The sequence below is a fragment of the Eubalaena glacialis genome, chromosome 5 (genome assembly GCF_028564815.1).
Source record: "Eubalaena glacialis isolate mEubGla1 chromosome 5, mEubGla1.1.hap2.+ XY, whole genome shotgun sequence".
Lineage (NCBI taxonomy): Eukaryota > Metazoa > Chordata > Mammalia > Artiodactyla > Balaenidae > Eubalaena > Eubalaena glacialis.
Window position 1 is genome coordinate 83548164 of NC_083720.1, and position 25410 is coordinate 83573573.

At 33.7% G+C, this 25410-nt stretch overlaps 1 protein-coding gene across 8 annotated transcripts in view; it reads left to right on the top strand.

Moving 5' to 3' along the window:
- ADGRL3 (adhesion G protein-coupled receptor L3) overlaps positions 1–25410 on the top strand; it is an 858517-nt gene that overhangs the window by 797175 nt on the left and 35932 nt on the right. For all 8 annotated transcript variants that reach the window (XM_061192347.1, XM_061192340.1, XM_061192343.1 and 5 more), the window contains one exon: positions 22855–23023. In XM_061192347.1, coding sequence (XP_061048330.1) covers positions 22855–23023 — 169 coding nt within the window. The remainder of the gene's footprint in view (positions 1–22854; positions 23024–25410) is intronic.

Genomic DNA, 25410 nt, shown 5'->3' on the forward strand with positions numbered 1-25410 from the left:
CACCAACTAAGTTTCCAGCAATTCAATTCAATTCTAACACTAACTCATAGAATTAGAGCAGATCCTACAGGTTAAGGGCTCCCCACTGCAGATGCCAGCCACAAACAGAATGCCCAGGCTACCCACACTTCTGCCTGGAGAACTACAAATTTAGGACTTCACAAGACCACCTCTCAGTTTCAATAATTCACTAGAACAAATCATAGAACTTAGGAAACTGCTCTACTTACAACCGCAGCTTTATTAAAAAGGATAAAACTTAGGAAAAAACAAATGGAAGCAATTCATGGGGAGAGGTGGAGGACTAAGATTCCATGGCCTCTCTGGGCTCCACCCTCCTAGCCCTTCAAAGTGTTTGCCAAACCTAGAAGCTCCTTGAACCACATCTGTTACGGGTTTTAGTGGAGGTTTCATTACAAATGCATGATTGATTAAATCATTGGCCACTAGTGATTAAACTCAATCTCCACCCCCTCCCTTCCCTGGGCATGGGGTTGTAGGTGGGAGCAGGACTGAAAGTTCCAACCTTCTAATCTTGGCTTTGTTTCTCTCAGACCACTTCCCACCGAGGAGCTACTTAGCCCCCACTACTGTCTTCCATTACCTCTAGGTGTCACCCCCACCCCCATCATCTCACAAGCATACAAAAGACACTGTTATCACTCCAAAGATTACAAGGGTTTTAGAAGCCCTGCACTAGGAACCAGGACAAAGACCAAATATTTGTTTCTTTATTGTACCACAACAATCTGAATTTTTGAAGTTGGTATTATGAATATATGTACTCTTATAAAAATTTTTTTCTTCAAAATTGCTTGCCCTACATTATGTCCATAAACATATTAGTAATAGAATAATCTTAAAATGTCATTTTTCTTCAAGTCATTCTATATTTCTAACCTCTGAAAAAAGTTTCCAAAAAATCATGTCTAATTGTCTATTGTTAATTGTTTACTGTGGATATAGCTACATAATGAAAATTCAATCAAGTCTGATGAAAATGGGAGCATTAGATTACTGTAGTTCATTTATCTCCAAATTCTTTGACAGATGGAACTCATTTTAAGGTTTTTAATTGCTTTTGTTTATACCATTGAAAAAATTAATGTAAAACTCTAGTTATGATTTGGGGATAAAAAAATTTTTAACTTATTGTTTTTATTTTTTTCTTCATTTTTTTTAATTTTTAATTTTTTTTTTGAATTTTAAAATTTTATTGACTTTTTTATACAGCAGGTTCTTATTAGTTATCCATGGTATACATATTAGTGTATCTATGTCAATCCCAATCTCCCAATTCATCACACCACCACCCACCCCCCACCACTTCCCCCCCTTGGTGTCCATACGTTTGTTCTCTATAATTGTGTCTCTATTTGTGCCCTGCAAACCGGTTCATCTGTACCATTTTTCTAGGTTCCACATATATGCATTAATATACGATATTTGTTTTTCTCTTTCTGACTTACTTCACTCTGTATGACAGTCTCTAGATCCATCCACGTCTCTACAAATGACCCAATTTCGTTCCTTTTTATGGCTGAGTAATATTCCATTGTATATATGTACCACATCTTCCTTATCCATTCGTCAGTCGATGGGCATTTAGGTTGCTTCCATGATCTGACTATTGTAAAGAGTGCTGCAATGAACATCGGGGTGCATGTGTCTTTTTGAATTATGGTTTTCTATGGGTATATGCCCAGTAGTGGGATTGCTGGGTCATATGGTAGTTCTATTTTTAGTTTTTTAAGGAACCTCCATACTGTTCTCCATAGTGGCTGTATCAATTTACATTCCCACCAACACTGCAAGAGGGTCCCCTTTTCTCCACACCCTCTCCAGAATTTGTTGTTTGTAGATTTTCTGATGATGCCCATTCTAACTGGTGTGAGGTGATACCTCATTGTAGTTTTGATTTGCATTTCTGTAATAATTAGTGATGTTGAGCAGTTTTTCATGTGCTTCTTGGCCATCTGTATGTCTTCTTTGGAGAAAGAAGGTCTTTCTACTTTCTACTTTTAGAAAGTAGACTTTCTAAAGAAGGTCTACTTAGGTCTTCTGCCCATTTTTTGATTGGGTTGCTTGTTTTTTTAATATTGAGCTGCATGAGCTGTTTATATATTCTGGAGATTAATACTTTGTTGATTCATTTGCAAATATTTTCTCCCATTCTGAGGTTATCTTTTCATCTTGTTTGTAGTCTCCTTTGCTTTGCAAAAGCTTTTAAGTTTCATTAGGCCCCATTAGTTTATTTTTGTTTTTATTTCCATTACTCTAGGAGGTGAATCAAAAAAGATCTCACTGTGATTTATGTCAAACAATGTTATTCCTATGTTTTCCTCTAACAGTTTTATAGTGTTCAGTCTTACATTTGATCTCTAATCCATTTTGAGTTTATTTTTGTGTATGGTGTTAGGGAGGGTTCTAATTTCATTCTTTTACATGTAGCTGTCCAGTTTTCCTAGCATCACTTATGAAGAGACTGTCTTTTCTCCATTGTATATCCTTGCCTCCTTTGTCATAGATTAGTTGACCATAGGTGCATGGGTTTATTTCTGGGCTTTCTATCCTGTTCCATTGATCTATATTTCTGTTTTTGTGCCAGTACCATATTTTCTTGATTACTGTAGCTTTGTAGTATAGTCTGAAGTCAGGGAGTCTGATTCCTCCAGCTCCGTTTTTTTCCCTCAAGACTGCTTTTACTTTTCAGGGTCTTTTGTGTCGCCTTACAAATTTTAAGATTTTTTGTTCTAGTTCTGTAAAAAATGCCATTGGTAATTTGATAGTGGTTGCATTGAATCTGTAGATTGCTTTGGGTAGTATAGTCATTTTCACAATGTTGATTCTTCCAATCCAAGATCATGACATATCTCTCCATCTGTTTGTATCATCTTTAATTTCTTTCATCAGTGTCTTATAGTTTTCTGCATACAGGTCTTTTGTCTCTCTAGTTAGGTTTATTCCTAGGTATTTTATTCTTTTTGTTGCAATGGTAAATGGGAGTGTTTCCTTAATTTCCCTTTCAGATTTTTCATCATTAGTGTATAGGAATGCAAGAGATTTCTGTGCACTAATTTTGTATCCTGCAACTTTACCAAATTCACTGATCAGCTCTAGTAGTTTTCTGGTGGCATCTTTAGGATTCTCTATATATAGTATCATGTCATCTGCAAACAGTGACAGTTTTACTTCTTCTTTTCCAGTTTGTATTCCTTTTCTTTCTTTTTCTTCTCTGATTGCCATGGTTAAGACTTCCAAAACTATGTTGAATAATAGTGGCGAGAGTGGACATCCTTTTCTTGTTCCTGATTTTAGAGGAAGTGCTTTCAGGTTTTTACCATTGAGAATGATGTTTACTGTGGGTTTGTCATATATGGCCTTTATTATGTTGAGGTAGGTTCCCTCTGTGCCCACTTTTTGGAGAGTTTTTATCATAAACGGGTGTTGAATTTTGTCAAAAGCTTTTTCTGCATCTATTGAGATGATCATATGGTTTTTATTCTTCAATTTGTTAATATGGTGTATCACATCAATTGAGTTGTGTATATTGAAGAATCCTTGCATCCCTGGGATAAATCCCACTTGATCATGGTGTATGATCCTTTTAGTATGTTGTTGGATTCTGTTTGCTAGTATTTTGTTGAGGATTTTTGCATCTATATTCATCAGTGATATTGTTCTGTAATTTTCTTTTTTTAGTATCTTTGTCTGGTTTTGGTATCAGGGTGATGGTGGCCTCATAGAATGATTTTGGGAGTGTTCCTTCCTCAGCAATTTTTTAGAAGAGTTTGAGAAAGATGGGTGTTAGCTCTTCTCTAAATGTTGGATAGAATTCACCTGTGAAGCCATCTGGTCCTGGACTTTTTTTTGTTGGAAGATTTTAATCACAGTTTCAATTTCATTACTTGTGATTGGTCTGTTCATATTTTCTATTTCTTCCTGGTTCAGTCTTGGAAGGTTATACCTGTCTAAGAATTTGTCCTTTTCTTCCAGGTTGTCCATTATATTGGCATAGAGTTGCTTGTAGTAGTCTCTCAGGATGCTTTGTATTTCTGAGGTGTCTGTTTTAAATTCTCCTTTTTCATTTCTAATTTTATTGATTTGAGTCCTCTCCCTCTTTTTCTTGAGGGGTCTGGCTAATGGTTTATCAGTTTTGTTTATCTTCTCAAAGAACCAGCTTTTAGTTTTATTGATCTTTGCTATTGTTTTCTTTGTTTCTATTTCATTTTTTCTGCTTTGATCTTTATGATTTCTTTCCTTCTACTAACTTTGTGTTTTGTTTGTTCTTCTTTCTCTAGTTCCTTTAGGTGAAAGTTAGATTGTTTATTTGAGATTTTTGTTGTTTCTTGAGGTAGGCTTGTATTGCTATAACGTCCCTCTTAGAACTGCTTTTGCTGAATCCCATAGGTTTTGGATCATCGTGTTTTCATTGTAATTTGTCTCTAGGTATTTTTTGACTTCCTCTTTGATTTCTTCCGTGATTTCTTGGTTATTTAGTAACGTATTCTTTAGCTTCCATGTGCTTGTGTTTTTTACTTTTTTTTCCCCTGTAATTGATTTCTAATCTCATAACATTGTGGTCAGAAAAGATGCTTGATATGATTTCAATTTTCTTAAATTTACCAATGATTGATTTGTGACCCAAATGTGATCTATCCTGGAGAATGTTCCGTGTGCACTTGAGAAGAAAGTGTAATCCGCTGTTTTTGGATGAGATGTCCTATAAATATCAATTAAGTCTATCTGGTCTGTTGTGTCATTTAAAGCTTGTGTTTCCTTATTAATTTTCTGTTTGGATGATCTGTCCATTGGTGTAAGTGAGGTATTAAAGTCCCCCACTATTATTGTGTTATTGTAGATTTCCTCTTTTTTAGCTGTTAGCAGTTGCCTTATATATTCAGGTGGTCCTATGTTCAGTGCATAAATATTTACAATTGTTATATCTTCTTCGTGGATTGATCCCTTGATCATTATGTAGTGTCCTTCCTTGTCTCTTGTAACATTCTTTATTTTAAAGTCTTTTTTATCTTATATGAGTATTGCTACTCCAGCTTTCTTTTGATTTCCATTTGCATGGAATATCTTTTTCCATCCCCTCACTTTCAGTCTGTATGTGTCCCTAGGTCTGAAGTGGGTCTCTTGTAGACAGCATATATATGGGTCTTGTTTTTGTATCCAGTCAGTGAACTTGTGTCTTTTGGTTGGAGCATTTAATCCATTTACATTTAAGGTAATTATCGATATGTATGTTTCTATGACCATTTTCTTATTTGTTATGGGTTTGTTTTTGTAGGTCGTTTTCTTCTCTTGTGTTTCCCACTTAGAGAAGTTTCTTTAGCATTTGTTGTAGAGCTGGTTTGGTGGTGCTGAATTCTCTTAGCTTTTGCTTGTCTGTAAAGCTTTTGATTTCTCCATCAAATCTGAATGAGATCCTTGCCGGGTAGAGTAATCTTGGCTGTAGGTTCTTCCCTTTCATCACTTTAAGTATATCTTGCCACTCCCTCTAGCTTGTAGAGTTTCTGCTGAGAAATCAGCTGTTAACCTTATGGGAGTTCCCTTGTATGTTATTTGTCATTTTTCCCTTGTTGCTTTCAATAATTTTTCTTTGTCTTTAATTTTTGTAAATTTGATTACTATATGTCTCGGCATGTTTCTCCTTGGGTTTATCCTGCCTTGGACTCTCTGTGCTTCCTGGGCTTGAGTGGCTATTTCCTTTCCCATGTTAGGGAAGTTTTCAACTATAATCTCTTCAAATACTTTCTTGGGTCCTTTCTCTCTCTGTCTTCTCCTTCTGGGACCCCTATAATGCGAATGTTGTTGTGTTTAATGTTGTCCCAGAGGTCTCTTAGGGTGTCTTCATTTCTTTTCCTCCTTTTTTTTTTATTCTGTTTCGTGGCAGTGAATTCCACCATTCTGTCTTCCAGGTCACTTATCCGTTCTTCTGCCTCAGTTATTCTGCTATTGATTCCTTCTAGTGTATTTTTCATTTCAGTTATTGTATTTTTCATCTCTGTTTGTTTGTTCTTTAATTCTTGTAGGTGTTTGTTCTTTAACTCTTCTAGGTCTTTGTTAAACATGTCTTGCATCTTCCCTGTCTTTGCCTCCATTCTTTTTCCAAGGTCCTGGATCATCTTGACTATCATTATTCTGAATTGCTTTTCTGGATGGTTTCCTATCTTCACTTCATTTAGTTGTTTTTCTGGGGTTTTATCTTGTTCCTTCATCTGGTACAAAGCTCTCTGCCTTTTCATCTTGTCTATCTTTCTGTGAATGTGGTTTTTTTCCCACAGGCTGCAGTATTGTAGTTCTTCTTGCTCTGCTGTCTTCCCTCTGGTGGATGAAGCTATCTAAGAGGCTTGTGCAAGTTTCCTGATGGGAGGGAGTGGTGGTGGGTAGAGCTGGGTGTTGCTCTGGTGGGCAGAGCTCAGTAAAACTTTAATCCACTTGTCTGCTGATGGGTGGAGCTGGGTTCCCTCCCTGTTGGTTGTTTGGACTCAGGCGACCCAACACTGCAGCCTACCTCGCTCTTTGGTGGCACAATGGTGGACTCTGGGAAGGCTCACACCAAGGAATACTTCCCAGAACTTCTGCTGCCATTGTCCTTTTCCTCATGGTGAACAACAGCCACCCCCGACTCTGCAGGACACCCTCCAACACTAGCAGGTAGGTCTGGTTCAGTCTCCCATGGGGTCACTTCTCCTTCCCCTGGGTCCCAATGTGCACACTACTTTGTGTATGCCCTCCAAGAGCGGAGTCTCTGTTTCCCCCAGTCCTGCTGAAGTTCTGCAGTCAAATCCCTCTAGCCTTAAAAGTCTGATTCTCTAGGAATTCCTCCTCCCGTTGCCAGACCCCCAGGTTGGGAAGCCTGACGTGGGGCTCAGAACCTTCACTCCAGTGGGTGGACTTCTGTGGTATAAGTGCTCTCCAGTTTGTGAGTCACCCACCCAGCAGTTATGGGAATTGATTTTATTGAGATTGCACCCCTCCTACCATCTCATTGTGGCTTCTCCTTTGTCTTTGGATGTGGGGTATTTTTTTGGTGAGTTCCAGTGTGTTCCTGTCGATGATTGTTCAGCAGTTAGTTGTGATTCCATTGCTCTTGCAAGAGGGAGTGAGCACACGTCCTACTCTACCATCTTGAAACAATCTCCATTTCTTCATTTTTTTAAAATGTAATTGCTGTGTATTTTCCTTGGATGTTAAACATTTGAATAAAGATTCAAAAACAGGTACATGTATTTAGCAATATCTTGTTTAATTCTGTCTTATAAAATTAAATCATATATATTATGGGGTAAACTCAAAAATACTATCCTAAAATGATTTCATTCACTTTTAACATATTTATTTTAATATAGTTTCAGCTTATAAACAATTATACATGGAATTAATAGAGTTAGAACTGTAGATTTCAACTCTAAATGAAGGCATTTGAATCACTTTTGAATTATTTCCAAGCAGATAATTTTCCTTTCCAATATATAAGCCAATTTTTACCCCGGTGAATACTTAGGGTCCTAGTTCTTTAAAGTATAAAGTGGAAAATAGGATTACTTACAAAGGCTGAATGAAGTACATACGAAATCTCATGGATATCATAATCTGGCGGCTTTTAAGAGCTGTCTTGGTTGCTATAGTCAGAATCAACTAGAAATTACGTTTTTTCCTAATATAGCTCTGTTTGAAATGACACAAATTATTTTAAATTGAAATTTTTATTTAATACAATGATTATATGTTTATAAATTGGGCTGAGAGACTTTTAGCCTGCCAATCCTAATCAACCCATGTTTCAAATGCTTCTTGGAGATGTTTAAAGTAAAATTTTATGGGTAATATTAAGTTAAATATTATATCCTATTTAGAATCACATACTGTAAGTAAAAATTCAGTCATAGATTCTGAAATAAACAACCTGTACTCTCTGGTTCTGCCCTTAAATCAACTATAATGGCTGCACTTGATCCAACATCAATTCGAGATTTCATGTATTGTGTCTATTTGAAACTATGTGCAAAATAACAAGACAGATACTTAACTTATTGAAGTTTTGCTATGTGGTAGGTACAGTTCTGCGTCCTCTACATGTGTAAATTTAATCTTTGCAATAACCCTTTGAGGTTTCTAAAAGGGTAATTAGCTCACCTTAAGACCTCACAGCTAGTTAGTGCCAAAACTTGGATTCCAACAGGCAGTCTGGCTTCAGTGTCCATTTTTTTACTCATTACCATATATTCCTTGTTATAGCACATTGTACTTCTATAAATAAATTAAATTGTGCTTCATTTAAGAGTTTTTTAGTAAATATCATTTTATATTGAAGACATGCTTAAAGAAGCTTTAAATTCAAATATTGATTGGAATACATGACCTAAGAGCTCCGTCTTTAAAATCCTGTGATTATTTTAATATTTTAAGTTATGAACTGTAAAATCAGGTTAAAACATTCAATTTTCAGGAGTCTTAATGTCACAGCAGTCTTGTCAGAATTAGAGGTAGAGTTTTCAGAGTTACTAGTATTCAAAGTGAATTACTGAATGAAACCGCCCAAGAAGAATGTTATTTTGGTAAAGGTGACTCAGAAAGTATAGTCAATAAGGTAAATAAAAAATTATGTCATATAACCCAAGAATAGAAGAACTATAGTTGAATAGTTCTATTCTATTCAACTATAGAATATTGCTGAGTACTCAAGTATGATAAGATGGAAAAAGTTGACAAGGGATTTGGCAATGACAGGGGCATTGTGGAGTTAGGAACATATGCCTAAATAGAGTGGCTTTTATGAAAATGAGAAGTGACTGAGTATGAATTACAAAACTCTTGATAAATTTTTCAGGAAAGGATAACACAAAAGATTCTTGGAGAATCTCTGGGATCTGGAAGGTGTTTTGTTTTGTTTTGTTGTTTTGTTTTTTAAAGTAAGAAATACTAAAGTGTGTTTGCTGATGGGAATGAGCCAATAGAGGAGGAAATATTGATAAAAGCAGGAGAGACAGGAGCACAGTTCTTGAGAAGCGTCAGAATGAGTGGATATGTCGGCTTTATAAGAGCAGAGTCACTTCTCTCATTATAATAGGAGGGAAGACAGTGTGTGTGGCTACTGTTGAAAGTAGTTGATAGATGTGGTGTTGGAAAGATGAGAATATTTCTTTCAGTAGTCTTGTTTGAGTTCTCCCAGAAGTGGACTCTGAGCCAAGGATTCAGCTCAAACAATTTATTATGGAAGTGCTTTCAGAGAAAATCAGTAAGAAAGTAAGGGGAAGCAAGGGGATAGATAAGAGGAAGAAGCTATGCAAGGTTGTCATTTTGGGTGAAGTTTCAGACTGACCCTGAGCCTAAAGGGAGCTCTGGAGTGTAAATTACACTTTGGAACTGTCTTAAGGCAGTTAAGGCATAGGAGCTGGAATTCTGTAACTTCACACCTGTTCATAATTGATTACAGGCTTGCCAAAGGGGGGTGGGGGGCGGTTGTGAGAGTGGAATGTAAACTCCCAGACACTACTGGCTGTATGGGCATAGCAGCTCTGGTGCCCCAAAACAGTCATCTGTGGGTCACAGGGGCAAGTGTTTAGCAGCTAAACATGCAGCAGATGAATGATAAATTCAGGAGCTGTGCAAGCGATTGTGAGGTCTGGACAGTGCACCAGTGCATTTGCAACTGTTAGATTGTTTCTATTTTTTTTTTTTTTTTTAAGGAAATAGGAGGCAATATTCAGCTAAGGGGGTTGGGGTGAAAAGGAAGTTTGAGGTTGAAGGAAGATGTGAAATATTCCTTATGGGGAAGTGGGAAAGCATATGTGCTAGGGGAGTTTAGTTGGCTTTTGGATATTGGCTGTTAGACATTTGTTGTCATGAATTTAACATGTCTTCAGTAGTCACGGTTGTGTGTTTTTTCCATCAATGCTCACCTATCCAGGGTTGCATATTTTTTCAAATCATTAATGATGAAAGGGGAAGTAAGAAAGTAAAGGTCATAGAATCTAGTCTGGCCAAGCAGGAAAGGATGGACACAAAAGGAGTGATATATAGTGAAAATGTGGAGAGACAGAAAAATGGGAGGTCTGGAGATGCTACTAGGATAACAAAAACAAGAGGAAATAAATGGTGGTAGTAAATATTTGATGGCAAGAACCTCAAAGGAGCTGGGGGTTTGGACAGAAGAGAAATAGTAGTTTGGCAGTGCCACTTCTACTGCCTGAGTTGTAAAAGAACCAATATTTGAGTTTGTGTGGTCTTCAGGGAAGGCACTGTCAGCAGGCAGCAATTTTACTTAAAGCATGAAGGTGACAAAAACACACAGGGATGAAGATTAGAATGTAGGGGAATTTGTTGATATTGGACCATGAATTTCAAAGGACAGTATGGAATTTGGGGGGAGGAAGAGAAATGTGGAAATTTGGATTGGATTAAGGAATATACAAAGAAATTTTAGAGGAAGTGGATGGAACAAGCTTGGAACCATTTTTGTTGTCTAAATTCATTACTTACTATCTTCTTGCAGTCACTTACAATCTTGGGCAATAGCGTTCCTACCCAGTATCAATGGAAAATCCCCCTAGGTGGATGAGAACACTACTTACACTCTGCCTTAGATACATACATTTTTCTCCCCAAATTCTAGAAAATACCAAGACACATAACCTTAAGAATCACATCTCAGGCTATTTAACTGTATTCCAATTTCATAAAAGAAGGCTAAAATGCTCTATGATTAAAGGTAATAAATAGATGACCACTGATTGGCAAACTAATCATCTCAAAGGTTATGTGCTACACAAATGGACTGAAAAACTTACCAACACACTCTGGGTACATATCAGTTTTCCCTAATTTCAAGGGAATACCTCTCATTTAAATAAAAACAACATTAAGGTAAACAGCACTCTTTCAGACTTCAGCTTTTCTCATTCTCCTACTCTCCAGGAGTGCTTTTTAACAGGAATGTTACTTTGTTTTAGAAAAGTTTACCTCATATTAAAAGTGGTGAAAGCATGTAAGTCATAGTTATTTTAAATAAAGGACTGTGTAGTAAATCATTGGATTTGTAATTAAAACGTGTAGACAGTATAGTGGAATGTTAAGTGTCTTGAGCTACTCAGTCCACACTTGAAAATTTCCTAATCTGATTTTCTCTTGGCTGAATCCCAATTGTTGTTGGATTTTTCCACTACATACAATTATGTATTTTTAAAAGATCTGTCAACAAAGTCCCTGACACTTTTATAAATGTGCTATTTGCGTATGTATTCTAGAATACTCTGGAATGTCGTCTGTAGAAGTTAACATTTTCAATCAGACATTGAAACATGCTAATACAAAAATTCTCTCAGTTCCAGAACTGAGATTGATAGTGTAAGGTTATAATTTCAAACTGTTTAATTATGAGATAAAGAAAACAAGCCATCAGTATGAAAAGTAATAATTTATCAGCAAAAGTATTGACATGATTGAATATTAATATATTACATATACCAAGATGTAAGTTAAAAAATGGCACATGTTCTTTACAATAGTCATTGTCATTGCACTTTTCTCATTGTGTTGCCTTCTTTGAATTTACCACATCTTGCTCAGTTAGGTGTAGAAAGATTTCTAAAATTGCCAGATCTCCCACTCAGTAACTTTCATTCATGCAATAAAACAATAAAAATGTAACATCTCAGTTAATACCCACAGGAACCCTATTGGTAAAATGATTATGCTCATTTATTTCTATTAGATTTTTTAATGTTTTAAAAAATGTTTTAATTTTTTCCCATTTTTTTCTGTTAGCTTTTTGGTAAACTTTCCCTTTTGCTTGCTAACATACAACTTGAATGCTTTGGCTCTTGCATGTATCTTCTCCCAGCCTGTCATGCCTCTGTTGATTTTGCCTTTGTCACAGAGAGCAATATATATATTTAAATCATCATTTTTTTTTTCCTCTATAGCTTTTGAGGTCTTTGGAGGACATTTTGTGTTCCTTATATAAAGAGCCAAATTTCCAACATCATTTGCCAAATAATCCATCCTTTTCCTCCAGATTTGTGCTGCTACACTATTCCATATCAAATCTCTGTTTCTGTGCTATCTTCTATTCCAAGGACATAACACTTCGTCCCTCTACCATTACCACATTATTACCCAAACTTGCTTAGTATCTGGTAGAATGAGTCCTCCCATTTTGATCATCTTCTTTCAAAACTGCTTTAACTACTCATAGACTTCCATTTTCTTTCACATAAATTTCAGAATCAGTTTCTAAAGTTCTTCTGATATATTCCTTACCATTCTGGAATAATTGATCATGATATTTATGCACCATTAGATTTTGCTATTTAATAGCTTATTTAGGATTTTTATGTAAGATTTTAAATAAAATGTTCTTATTTATTTTTTATTCTCTTAAACTGTCCCTACATAGTAAGTTATAGTAGTCTCATAAAGTTTTTCTTCTTTTTTGTTTAGGCCTGTCCTATGTGAAAAAAGGATTATTTGTTACTTTAATATTAGATAGAACTTATTTGTAAAATGTTTGGGGTCTAGAGGCTTTTTTGGAGATGTAGCTACAGAAGGATAATTGTTCATGTGCATCTATGCATATTTTATTAGTTATTGATTTCTAATTTAACATCACGATCATCAGAGAATACATTCTGATTGATGTTGATTCTTAGTACTTTATTGAGGCTGCCCTTTGGCCTAAAATGTGATTGATTTAAGAATTGTTATTTTGGTATTTGAAGCTTTTGTGTATCTATAAAATTGGATTTATTTACTATATTTGCTTACATTTTCTATAACATTTTAAAATTTTTTCTCACTGACATAAATTTAAGATTATATTTAGATTTCTAGTAATAAATTTAATTAGGAACAACGACATCTTACAGGGCTTCTGTATTAGAAGCAGAATTGTGGTAGAGATCTTGTGTCATTAACTAGGTCTACTCATTGTCCAGATAACTAGCTGGGGCATAGACTATTCTTTTCTTGGTCCATTAAACTCTAAAAAGATCTTAGTAAGATTGTTTTATTCATTGTGAAGGCAAGTAAACTTTATTCATTGTGAAGGCAAGTAAAAAGTAATGAAGGTTAAATTACTTGACCAAAATTAAATAAAACTTGTCTGCTTCCTATTGTGTTTCAAGGCCTCCCTTTGTTCCATTTATTGGCATCTTAGTAAGTACAAACATGTTTTAAATACTCAGTTGTGCTTTTTTTATGTTTTAGCTGTTCTTACAAGCAGTTATAATAAGGTGTTTATTCACAGAAGGGTTATGATGAATGTTTCTGTTGCAAGTTGTTGAAATGAGAGGTGATGATACCATATGGTATGAGAAAGAGTATAACAGCCATTCAACCTGTCAGAACACATTTGGCAAGAATATCAAAAAGTTATTAATTTCCTGACTTATTTTACTTAAGTTAAAAGTTTGTGTATCTTCTAAGGTGCAAAAAAAAAAAAAAAACCCTGAAAGTAATATATTCTTTAAAGTACTTCCTCTCTTTGCATTCCAATGACCAGATTTTATCAGCTCTCTTGTTCTAAAGAGTCAGTGAATTCTAAGACTCATGTAAGTCTGAAAAACACTGGCCCTTCAATAGTGAACCAGGAAATAGGATTTTAACTATAAGTATTAATAAATAAAAGATAACTTGCCATTATTTTATAGATCTTGAGATGTTTCTTACTAAAACCACAGTTTTCATAGATTACAAGATAAAAATTACTAATTAGAAATACAGATTTCTCTTTATATATTTTGTCATTTATCTTTCCTATTCAAAGTTTCAAGTTTTCAAAAAATCATAAGAAAATATTAATAAAGTTCAATTTTAGAACATATATCTCAATGAATTTTCATGAACATTTCACATAATTTTATGTCCTTTGTTTCTTACTTTATGGTCAAATGATTACATTTAGTGAAACATTGCAGTTACCTAGTGGACTTTTTGACACTGAAGATACAATATATTTATGAATTAAATTTGGATTTCTCATGTAATCCAGAGGACTCTGGGTTTCTATTTTAATATTCATTAAGCATCTGAATATAACCCATCTCAAATGAGAATGTAAAAATTCATAGCATTTACTAAGCCTAAAGAAATCTTAGAATGAAATATTGGATAAACTGAAGCTTTCTAAATGTAAATAATAGAGATCATTTCAGAAAGAGACAGTAGTTCCCTCTTCCTCTTTGGATTTCTACTTAATATATGAATTTCCAAAACACTTAAAAGGAAAACTGTGTTTGTGTTTTTTCCCTATAGCTTGTTTTTTGAGGTCAGAACGTCAATACACAACAGTAAATGTAATAGCACATATGTATATAGTACTTTTGTATGTTAAAATTTTGTGTTTTTGAATAATTTTTGTATATTAAATAAAAGTTCCAAGCCCTTTTATTTAATACACACAACAGCCCTATCAACAGAGTTCTGTATTTATCCACATTTCGCAGATGAAGAATGTGAGGCTCAGAGAAGCTGGATAATTAGCCCAAGGTTGCAGAGTTAATAGAATGCTCAGCTGGCATCCAAATGCAGGCAGGCTGATTCACAAATCCATACTTTCAGTCACTATGATATACTATGTTTCATATATTAACAGTAATAAGTAATCATACAGTGATCTTATTTGCTTCCAACATGATTCCAAAATTTTATATCTTATTTGCATGGAATCTTCCAATTCATTTTTATAAATCTGATAGATGGAGATACTAAACTGTAATAAGTTTGTAGCTGTCTGTGTACAATATACTAATTCATTATTCATTCTCATAATTGATACTCCTAATTTCTTTCATATATGTTAGTTCTTTGACCATATTATATTGAGTTATAAAAATTTGTGTAACACTGAGTTGAGATAATATAATTAAAGTTTTATTAGTCATTGATTTAATATTTATTGATCCTGATTTATTATACTCAATTCTGCCTAATTTCAGACTTACCCAATTCATCAGCAGTGTGAAATCTGTGATTAAAAATTTAGTATTGGTGTATGCTCTCAAATCTCCAAAACTATTGTAAGAAAATTGAGGCATGGGAATGAAAATGTTTATGATACATTCAAAACCATTTATTTTAGTTATTTGGTTCATTTCATTCTCCTCTTAATATTTTTATATGAACAAAATGTAGAAATATAGCTTTGAGTAGTATTACTTTAACAGTAGTAAAATCCACAGTTGAAATAAAATCATCTTCTCTGTTTATAATTTTTATATTTATATTATATAACTTAAATATTTTGAAAGGATTTTTAATATCTTTGATAGTTAGTGATTTAAACATAAGACCATGATGAAACATTGCTTATATTTTACTCAAAAATGTTGAATTACATTCTAAATGACGTTTCCTTTTAATCTTCCTATACTGGTTGAAAAAAAGAGAGAGAATTGAATAATAATGTAATTCTAGGATGGTAGGGTCCCACTAATATAAAGTACATTTGAAAGAAATATAAAGCTGTCAAGATTTCTATCATAAGTGTTACTAACTGATTGAGCATTTTCAATACAGTGAGGTATAAACATTAATATGCTTAGATTTTTCTCTGATCACTACTCTTCCAACTATGCTATCTCAAATATCCCTTAACCAACCTGGTAACAGATATCTTAATGCCATCTTAGACAGATCTTGATGCTTTGCCAGTCTATTCTGGTTATTAAATGTCTGACCAACTTAAAACTTAAATAACATCCCATTTAAAACATACTTCCTTCATTGCCTGTTAAGATTTGTAGCTGGGGGATTCGTATAAGTAAAGGTGTTTTTTTCCTTCCTCTTTGTACTATTTTATGTATTCTATGAACATTGCAATCTTAAAAGGCCATGTCTTTACTCTTCCAGTTTTAAAGATTGGGGACACATATACACTATTGATACTGTGTATCAAATAGATAACTAATGAGAACATACTGTATAGCACAGGGATCTCTACTTAATGCACTGTGGTGACCTAAATGGGAAGAAAATCCAAAAAAGAGGGGATTATGTATATGTATAGCTGATTCATTTTGCTGTACAGTAGAAACTAACACAACATTGTAAAGCAACTATACTCCAATAAAAATTAATTAAAAATAAATAAATAAAGACTGGGGACCCCTGGATTTGGTAGTATGACAAAGCAGTGTCTCATAGATCACTTCTAAATGAAGTCTGTTAGCTTGGGTCGCTAGAATATGGGTAACTGAATCCTCTTTATCCTCAGTTTGAGAGCCTCATTATTGAAGAGGGGCAACTGGGAAAGCCCACTCAACATACAGATACATAAGTATTTATTACTTTTTTTTTTCTTCAATGAAAAGTGAAGAATACTTTCATTTTGAGAAACTTACTCATATTACCTTTATCATTCCTACAGTAACCCAAACCAAATCCAAGGGGAAAAATCTTTATTCGTTTGATATAATTAGTTTTATATCAGGTAAAGTAAATTCAGCTGCATACTGAACCTGGAAATACTGGAGCACTAACCAGAATGTATATATACCTCATGATCTCACTCCTTCTCGCTGTTAAATATACAGTTCACTCACCAACACCAATTAGCTAATTCGACAATTCCAGAGGATCCCAGAATGTATTAGTCTTGAAGTTGATGAGATCAACAATTCTGCCTAAAGGCATTCATTTTCCTCTACCTGTTGTGATTTATCAATGACCAGATCTTTTGGCTTGGGGATTAAATTCTCAAATGTGGCTCTCATGACTCCATCTTTCTTCACACCAAACCTTACCCATGCCACTATTTTTTAAAATTCTGTACTATTTTATATAATAAAAGGGAAAGTTTAAAACTATTTTTAAAATTAATGTTCTTTATATCTTGAATTTTATGTAACATTTCCTTCAAAAATTTTGTCAAAAAACATTATACTTTGAACTGTTAAAGTCAGAGAAAGAATATCTTATAACTAATCTGATTCATTCATATTGTTTCTGTCCATTTATCATCTGTCTATACTGATATACTATATTATGAGTCTTTATATCATAGCATTAATTTATAAATTAATGTTTTGGTTAAGAAATCTATCCTCTTGAAGATATATTTTTTGCTAAGCTTCTTTGGGGCTAGATTTTAATTTTCTTTGGAATTGTGTTCTTTGGAATTGTAGAATATATAAGCATATGCATAATTATTATCAATCTATGCAGAGGCCCCTAACAATTCTGATCTTGATTCTAATGATCACTTCTAAAGATAATTTTATGACATTAATGTTTAAATAAAGCTTTCAAATTTAGATGTAAGAATAAAATGATAAAATGTCTGATAAAAGAAAAGTGGATATGCTAAAGAAAGGAGGGTCTTTTTTTCTTACTGTGCCTTGAAAATTGTTTGTACAATATGTTTTACTTCATTTTCAGTGTCACCATTTATAAATTCTAAGATAACCTGTAAGTTCCTATTAATGTCTTCCAAGAGCATCTTAAGCCTTTGTGTCCATATTTTCGTAAAACCTTAAAATAATTGCAGTAAAATTGTTTTAGTCCTACACCTTGGAATGAAGTTTTATTTCAATGGACTTTCATTGGTAAATCAAAATGAAAATTTTTCAGCTTTAGAAACTAGTTACGTAGATATGTTTTTTAGAATAAAAAAATGAATCTATAGCATACAGCTTTAGCACCATAACTGGTGGCAACATTATCATCAATTTAATTTAGATTTGATGGAGAGACATTCTAAAACTAGATATTCTAAGCCAATAGAATATCTGACAAAATGATGGAAGGCACTGAAATATTATAGATAATCTTTAGTGATCTTTAGATTTTGAACCATTGTATATTATTCATGTCATCCTGGAAGTAAAATTAATGAATAGTTCTTTGCCATTAGCATGAATTTCTATACTGAATATGAACTAGGGATTCTTATAGCTAAAAGATACAAATTAAATGCTTTAGCAATTATTGCATAGGCTAAGACACTATAAAAATTACTCTAAATTGTAGTTGCTTAAACTTATATGGGTCTAGAGTAAGTGGTCTAAATCTAATATGGTGGCTCCACATCAATAAACAGCTTTCTTTCTAGGTCTGTCACTTTCTCCTAGCAAAAGAGAAGGAAAAAAAATGGTCAAAGGAAGCCCAATTCCAATCCTTTAATTGGCAAGACCCAGAAATGTCACAGTTCACTTCTGTTCACATTCCTGTGGACGCTACTTAAACACATAGCTATAGCTAACTCTAAGCTGGAATTGCTATCTTTGTTATTGAGTAGAGCAAGCGGCTGATCCCCACAATTACCAACAAAAACTGCTGAATTGCACCCTGGTATCTCTCTTTAGTGGTTCTAATTAAAGGCAAATATCTCACTCCAGCAATTACAGTGCAAGTTCTGTATTTTATTTTTTGAAACATTTGGATAGCTTAATAAAATTTTGTAGAGTATTTTTGCATGTTTTCCTACATGCTAACGTCTGAAACTTTCTTTACTTAACATTGTACTATACAGATTAAGATACAGTCATTCCAATCATGAACTGGGCATCACAGATGGAATATATTGATGCAATGAGAATGCATATAATGGAATAAATATCATGTTATTAAGTTCTGTAACTTTTCAATGTTAGTAGAAGTACAGGATTTTCTTTTTTGGCACAGTTTACAGCTGTTAAATATGATCAATTCTTAGAAATTCTTCTCTCTTTATCTTTTCACATACCCATGGCTTTATTTAAATTTCTCTTGGAATTTCATTTCCTGGCTTAAAACTCTCTCTAGTCCAGCACTGTCCAATTGAACTTTCTGTGAAGACAGAAATGTTCTAGAATTACACTGTCCAATATGGCAGCTACTGAAGCTTTTAAGTACTTGTAATGTAACTAGTGTGATTAAGGAACTGAATTTTAAGCTTTATCTCATTTTAATGAATTTAAATTTAAACAAACCCATGTGGCCAGTAACTCCATATCAGACAGCATGGTTAGCCACTCCCTGCTCCATCTACAAACTTATTTCTGCCACATCTATTTTACATCATAATATTACTCCTGAAATATCCTCAAATGAATTTAACTATTCAACATTTATTATTTGGTGTTTTTTTCTTTGGGTAAGAAATTCTGTATTTTCATTGTGAAAATAGTCTAATAATAACTATGTGATATTTATCAAACACAGTATGTCAGGCAGTGTTCTGAGCACTCGATACACAGTATATCATTTCATTATCACAAGAAAATTACCCCCATTTTATAGATGTATAAACTGACACAACCACAGGCTAATTAATTTTTTGCCTAAGATCAAATAGCTAGTAAGTGAATAAGTTAGGATGTAAACCTCAGGCAAACTGGCTTCAAAGCCCAGGCTCTCACTCTATTCTTTACCTTTTCATCACCCTGGAGAGTGAGGTTTTTTATCAGTGGTTCTCTTTGTTCAAAATGCATCACAGTTGGGACCCTTCTAAGAGCTTTACTTGTGTACGCATAATATCAGAAACTATTGCCTCTTGCAAGAGGTAAGAGAAAAGAGGACACAGTTTGCTGTTTCTTTTCTGTCCTATCACAATTCACTGAGCAGCAACTATGTTTGTAAAAAAATATCCAACATATCCCCTAACTAATCTTTACTAATTTGGCGCTTGGATCTCATTTTATCAGGATGATACTAAATAGATTAGTATATATAAGTGATAATGAACAGGTGCCATCTGTTTGCTCCTATTACTACAAAAGATTATTCAAAATTTTTTCTCAGTGCACTATCAGAAAGAATTTTAAAGTATTTGGGTTGATTATTTTTAAAGGGCTATAATGTTCAGATTTAACTCAGGTCCATCATCTGCAAGTTAAAATTACTCAGAAGTGTACTGTCCATAATTAAGTAATCTTACCTACTAATATTATACAATAAGAAGACCTTTAGGTGACATGAAATCTGTCATTTTAAGTATGCCCCCAAGCCTTTTCCAGATTGCTCATAAGATTTCTTATTCTCTAGAGAAATGTGATCTCTTAGAAATAAATGTCTCTGTCAAGTCACAAGTAATATGAGCATATGATGAAAAAATGGAATTTTTTAGTCTCATAAGGGATATTGCAGTATTGTAAAATTGATTTTATTCCTCGTTATTTAAGTTCTCATGGTCATTTTAGGATTTACCTTTTAGATATAAAGGGAAGTTTATGATGCTTTTTAGGGAGGTGGGGGACAGAGGCCTTTGGGGACCAGGAGAATATTTTTCATATGAAATTCTTTGTCATAAAATGCTAATGTTGGTGTTCTTGTCTTTATGTCTATGCATTCTTTAGCTATGAGGATAACAGACCCTTCATCAAGTAAGAATGACCTGAATGGCTGATAAATTCCATTTATCAGTGTGGTCCCATGAACCAGCTGTCAGATCAGTACTGAAAAATCATTAGAGCTTCTGTCATTCACATTGAGGCAGAAGAGCAAACTGTGCAGGAAAATAATCAGGCATACAACTTCTATGCAGAATAAATATGCTGCAGGTGTATTGCCAGAAAAATTCTGCTTCACCTCTTTTAATTGGATATCACCTGAATTTAGTGCCACAGTAATAGCAACTTCATGTGGTACAGACTTGTTTTGCTTTTAATAGATTTCTCCTTTCATTTCGATGTGCTTCTCTGTGTTGCATATGTCCTCATTTCTGTTGTTTGTTTGGACATCATTCATCTAAAATTATTTCGTGATTTAGTGTTATATCTTCAAATGATCTCAGGGGTATGAAACTACCCAACTGCAAATGAAACTAATGAATTTTTAGGTTAAATATCCAAAAGAGGGGAAAATACCTCCTTCAAAAATTAAACTTTACATATGCAAAATTGTCTCTTTCAAATTCGATACGTCACTTTATTGTTGATCTAATTGTTCATGAACGTATCTTTTAAATTTCTAAAACAAAGCTACAAGTCTGTACTAATCTATAAGCATAAACACAAATGCTAATATTTGGGCTTTTTTTCCTTTGTACATTTTAAAATTACATGTCCTGTAATTAAGACTGGCAACCTTTGGGTGACCTTGCTGTAGACTTTCAGTTTGTTCTTCTGGTGAAGAGTCCTTTGTTTTCATTTTCTCCAATACCATTGCACTTACTTCTTCATGCTCTTGCTTATTTTTTTCTTTTGAAGTTGGGCTCATCACTCTTTTATATCATTAACACTTGGGCCCATCATGTGTTTTCTAGTGGATAATAGCTGGCTTGAGTATTTTATCCTATCATTTTATTTCTAAATCTGAATAGCAATTTTGACTTGATTTAATGGCGACTCTTCCCATTTTTCCTTATTCCAATACCTGTAAACAAATAAGAGCTTTACCTTGAAAGTTCCCATACTTCCGAATCTGCTTGTAAAATAAGATATTAATATCTAAGATGTTTTCTAATTTGTATAAGCAAACATGCCACATACAATGACAAGCTTCCTGTAGGGATTCTTTATTCAAGAGTATTAAAGTTTTAAATTAAGCACATTAAATTTAGTGGATGTTTGCATCTGAAATATAGTGGCTGATGGTTGTAGAAGGAAAATGGTAAATATTTGAGATTAATTTTAATAAGACTTTAATAATATTTGACTACTTTGGGACATATCTTTCTTGAGACGTAGTTCTCTCTGAAAAATTTATTAAACCCAGCTTCAGATTATAGTAAACATATGTGATTTTCCCCCATCACTTTACAGTTTCAATCCCCATATTTATTCCTTAGACAATGTAAGTAGCAGATAGTAGTCTGCTAAAAATAAATATTAGATTACCATGTTCAGGAAGGTATACTGGGAAAGGAAAGGGTGGGCTCATAAGAGTATAGAGATCTAGACTGTTTTGGTCTTATTCTATATACTTAGAGAGAAGTTGAGAAGATTCCATTTTCATTTATTGGATTCCCATCTATTGGAAAGATTCATTTTATTTTGATAGTAAATACATAATACATAACTACAAATATATGGACTTGTGTCGCCCATTTATTACTATTGTGAATGGCAGCTTGGAGGAAACTAAGGGAATGGAGTGAGAGTGAGAATTTGTCTTCCATTTTGGACTACTTTGTTCATCCCTCTCCATCCCATTCTCAGCTTCATTTTCTCCCACGAGTTTGCAGACACTTCAAAGACATGAAGGTGTCCTGAGCTATTGGGCTTCTTTTCAACAAAGCTGCCAATTGCCCGATTTCCAAAGTCTAGTCCAACATAACCCAAGACACAGCAATCCAAAGGCTGAAAGAGTAGATGGTGATCTAGAGGGGAACTATTTTTTCCCATTTACTGTATTTCACACTTGTTTTACTAAACTATAGAATCAGACAAATAGAAGTTTAAAATTTTATACAATCTTCCATATACTGGTTCCTTCTGTTTTTGTCTGTAAATTTTTTATGGAAAAAGAGGAAATTTGGAAAAATGGGCTAAAAGTGTATCAGATGAAGAGTCCAAACAAATGTTTGATTAATGGAAAGAGTCCAATCAAACAAATGTTATCATACCAATGAGACCAGTGGAGACTAACATAGCTTTACAGACTCTTCCCCCTTGCCATTCACCATAATTACATCTCCATACCATTTGCATATGTGCTGCAAATACATGAATAATTTAATAGTACAAATCTGCTTTTGCATAAGTGAATTTCTGTGTTTATAGCATTTTCATTCATGTATATCTCCTTAAGCTTGAAAACATGTAAGTTCTCATTAAAATCTTAAAATACTTATACCACCTGTCTTACATTTTCTGTCAATAAAACTGTAACATCTTTTTCAGTGTCAGTATTGTTGATACAATATGACTGTGTTAATTAAAGACAAATTATTTGATAACCCTTAATTTTCTCTTCTCTCTGCAGGTCATGGGTTATAGGTGCAATAGCTCTTCTCTGCCTATTAGGATTGACCTGGGCCTTTGGACTCATGTATATTAATGAAAGCACAGTCATCATGGCGTATCTCTTCACCATTTTCAATTCTCTACAGGGAATGTTTATATTCATTTTCCATTGTGTCCTACAAAAGAAGGTAAGCTAGAATTCTCTATTCAAGAATAAATGGCATACATTCTATGACAGCAAATTACCCATAACATAAATCATTCTTGATGTGTTTGTCTCTAAGAAATAAATATATTCCTTCATTGATTTCATTTTTATAATAGTAAAGACAAAACAGACATAAAATGAAAGCATAAAAGTTGAATGTGCTTAACAGCAAAAAACAGAATCAAAATATTTTGATTTGGACAATGTACAAAAATTATATTCTTATAGATTTGACCTTATAGTCTTTAATACTTTTATTGGCAGACACATGGAATTTTTATATTAGGGAGTAGATTTTCTAAGATGTTATGGAGGCATGGGATATATGTATATATATGTACATATATGGCATGGCATAGGAAATATATATTTTTCTGTTTTTTTAAAAACTAATTTGTATTGATATATTCTAGAAAATATAATTATCTAAACATTTTATGATAAAAACATTCATTTTTTAAATGAATGCTGGAAACTTAGTAAAGATCTCTGTATTTCTTTAAAAGCATCTTTTATAAAAATCTATGATTTTGATGATTAGAATGCAATATTTAATTTTTATATTGGTCTATTTTTATGATTTTTCACATCTATAAGGACCAAAATATTCATTTTCAAAGTTAATCTTAGCAACTAAATACTTACATTGCATTTTTTTTTTTAATCTCAAGATTGATTTTCTCATCTTACACTGTTTAACTCTATTATAAATGTGGTCTTTGTAGTTCTGACCATATAGACCCCTGAGCCAAGACTGGGTCTGAATCCTAGCTCCTCTACTTAAAGGCTTATGTGACTTTGGGCCATTTAATTAACCTTTATATGCCCCAGTTTCCTCATGTGTAAAATGGAGGAAATAAAAATAATTATGAGATATTGAGAGGTGGCTCTGAAAATGAAATGGCAAGAAGTGAAATTTTTTTTTCTGAGAAAGAAACTATAAGACCTAAAATTGTTTTTGGAAAATAAAGAGTAAAGATATCCACCTCTACGATTTTTGGCTTGAGAGACTAAGGGAACCTCAAATAAAAGTTGAGAAAGGTGTCCACTTGTCGAGATGGGTCCAGTTTTATCCTGTTTCAGTTTTATGTGTTGGTAGGTATTAAAAATGTGTTGGCATGATCTTAAATACAGGCTAGAATAGTAATGATGACTCAGACCTGTAAATGTAAGTTACAGAAAAGAAAAGAGGTTATGATGTTAGAATGGATGGATTCTAATCTAATGGATTAGAATTAACTTAGAAAAGAGGTTGTGTTGGAATGAATGAATCTTCCCAAATACTTAGTGTACACACACCCCAAATTGTAGTCACCTAACCTAATAAAGGTTTTTTTTACTCATTGCCCAATTGATGAGGGTGCCTCATGGAGGGACACAGGCCAATGAAAGCTCAGCCAATCTCACTGTTCGATTTCCACAGCCACCTTGGGTGTTGACATCTAGCAGATAGTCTGAGAAAGAGAGAGAGGATCTTGTATAAAAAGTCTGGAAGTGGTTCACATCACTTCTACTCACCTTCCATCAGATAGGACACTATCAATAGTACCAACTAAACTGCAAGGAAAACTGGGAAACATACTCTACTTTTTGTACCCGAGGAAGATGAGGAATTGGGTATTACAAACAGCTAACAGTCTACCACACTTGATGATTATGAAGAGTAGGAGACATGAGTAATGAGTAAGAATAGAAATGGAAGGAAGAAAGTGTTTGAGGAGAAGAATGAGAAGATAATACCTAAATGAAACATAAGGGGAAAATGTCCAGAAGTAGACACTGGTCAGTATTATGAAACACTTCAGAGAAGTCAGAAAGACTAAGCACTTGGAAGGATTTCTAGATTTTGGTAGAAAAAAGCTATAACTGATTGTCAAGAGCAATATGTAGAATGATGGGTGCAAAATCAGGAGATTAAGGGAAAGGGTGGCATTTGTCCATATAAATAAGGGAATATTGGGCCATCATATTTAGTTATACTAACATCTTCAAATATAGGGAACCAGCTTTATCAATTATTTTATGTATTAGCTGGAAATTGGACTAACACATTTTTAAATTTTAATGTGTATATTGACGTTTTCTACAGAACAGAAAATATTTTTGTGCTTTGTGCATGAATGATTTTGATTGTAATTATTTTTTATTAGCCAGTACCTATTAGTTTTCCCAATTATTATTTTTATTGTATTACAAATACATGTCAATGTTTTGATGTCCAGGTAGAGATACCAGACCTCAGGATCCAAAAACAAGTCTAGAATTTTTAGTATATTGAACATATTTAACAGAAGTGAAATTTTAAAAAATATATGTCATCAAGCTCAATTTTGTGATTCATTAGAACAGAGTTCAGCAAACCACAGC